The sequence below is a fragment of the Chrysochloris asiatica genome, unplaced genomic scaffold, assembly GCF_000296735.1.
Source record: "Chrysochloris asiatica unplaced genomic scaffold, ChrAsi1.0 scaffold00002, whole genome shotgun sequence".
Lineage (NCBI taxonomy): Eukaryota > Metazoa > Chordata > Mammalia > Afrosoricida > Chrysochloridae > Chrysochloris > Chrysochloris asiatica.
Window position 1 is genome coordinate 20,657,079 of NW_006408520.1, and position 1,201 is coordinate 20,658,279.

Sequence of the window (1,201 nt, forward strand, 5' to 3'; positions counted from 1 at the left end):
TGGAAACCTTATATAGGGTCGCTATGAGTTGGAACAGACGCATCAGCACTTAACAATATATATAGTGAGAGAAGATTATTATCATCAGAGTTAGGTATGCTTGTATTTGTTTTCATCACCATGGGAATAAGCACATCTCAGCTACTAAACCTTTGGAAATCTTGACCTAGTTGAGTTGACACAGAACCTAACCATTACAGTCCACCCATGTCAACTCAAAACCTATAAACTTTATGCATACTCTCAAAGAAAACTGTAAAGTTGTACTTGTACCTAACATAAAACACAGACAGCTAAAAATGTACTGGCCCCATTTATATCTTATATATTACACATGAACAAAGCAAAACTATTTGATGCACACATACAAAACAAAACAAAAAATATATATTCATTTAAATATCCAAAGGGCACATTTTGCAAGCCAGCCTCCTGTCCGTATGCACAGTCTTACTTAGTCCATGGCTCTAGAGTTCATAGCTGCTCTTTCCATGACAACACCTCTGCCACTGTCTCTGTTGTGGCTGATTTTCCAGGCAGGGATCCTGAGCTCCACTGATGCTCCTTAATAATGGTACTGGGATCGTCTGTTCCTGAAATGAAAGATAACTACTGCCCCCTTTTAGATATACAGCTTCTACAATTATAGTTTTGGCAATCTCAGCCTACTAACAGTTACTCACAATTGAAATCATAAAATCCTATCAGCATCATTCCCCACTCCCTTTCACAAAACCCAGTTGGAAAAGAGGAAAACTAGTCAATGAGGATTCTACTGTATCTTATTCTAAAACTAAGCACACCCATCAAAGCTTGTAAGTCACTTCATCCTTTGTAGCACCCCCCCTCCCAAGTTTTTATTTTGTTCAGTGCTATCGAGTTGATTCCAACTAATAGCGACCCTGTATAGGGTTTCTGAGGAGTAGCTGGTAAGCTTGAACTGCCAACTTTACAGTTCAAAGCGATCTTGCATTCCAATTCATTAATCCTAATTGCCAAACCAGGTCTCCCCATTTTTGATAGCCAGTGTCGAAATTGCCTGTCTCTATCAATCCAGTAAGGAGCTCTGGTAGCATAGCGGTTACCAATTTTGCTGTGAACTTCAAGGTCAGCAGTTTGAAACTACCAGCTGTTCCACGGGAGAAAGATGAGGCTTTCTGCTCCCGTAAAGATTTACAGCCTCAGAAACCCTGTACAGGGT

The 1,201-nt window shown here is 40.0% G+C and overlaps 1 protein-coding gene across 1 annotated transcript in view; it reads left to right on the forward strand.

Annotated features, from left to right (window-relative positions):
• The window catches only part of GLMN (glomulin, FKBP associated protein), a 42,197-nt gene that overhangs the window by 2,122 nt on the left and 38,874 nt on the right, over positions 1-1,201 (forward strand). Inside the window, exon 3 of the mRNA XM_006831053.1 lies at positions 610-648. Coding sequence (XP_006831116.1) covers positions 610-648 — 39 coding nt within the window. The remainder of the gene's footprint in view (positions 1-609; positions 649-1,201) is intronic.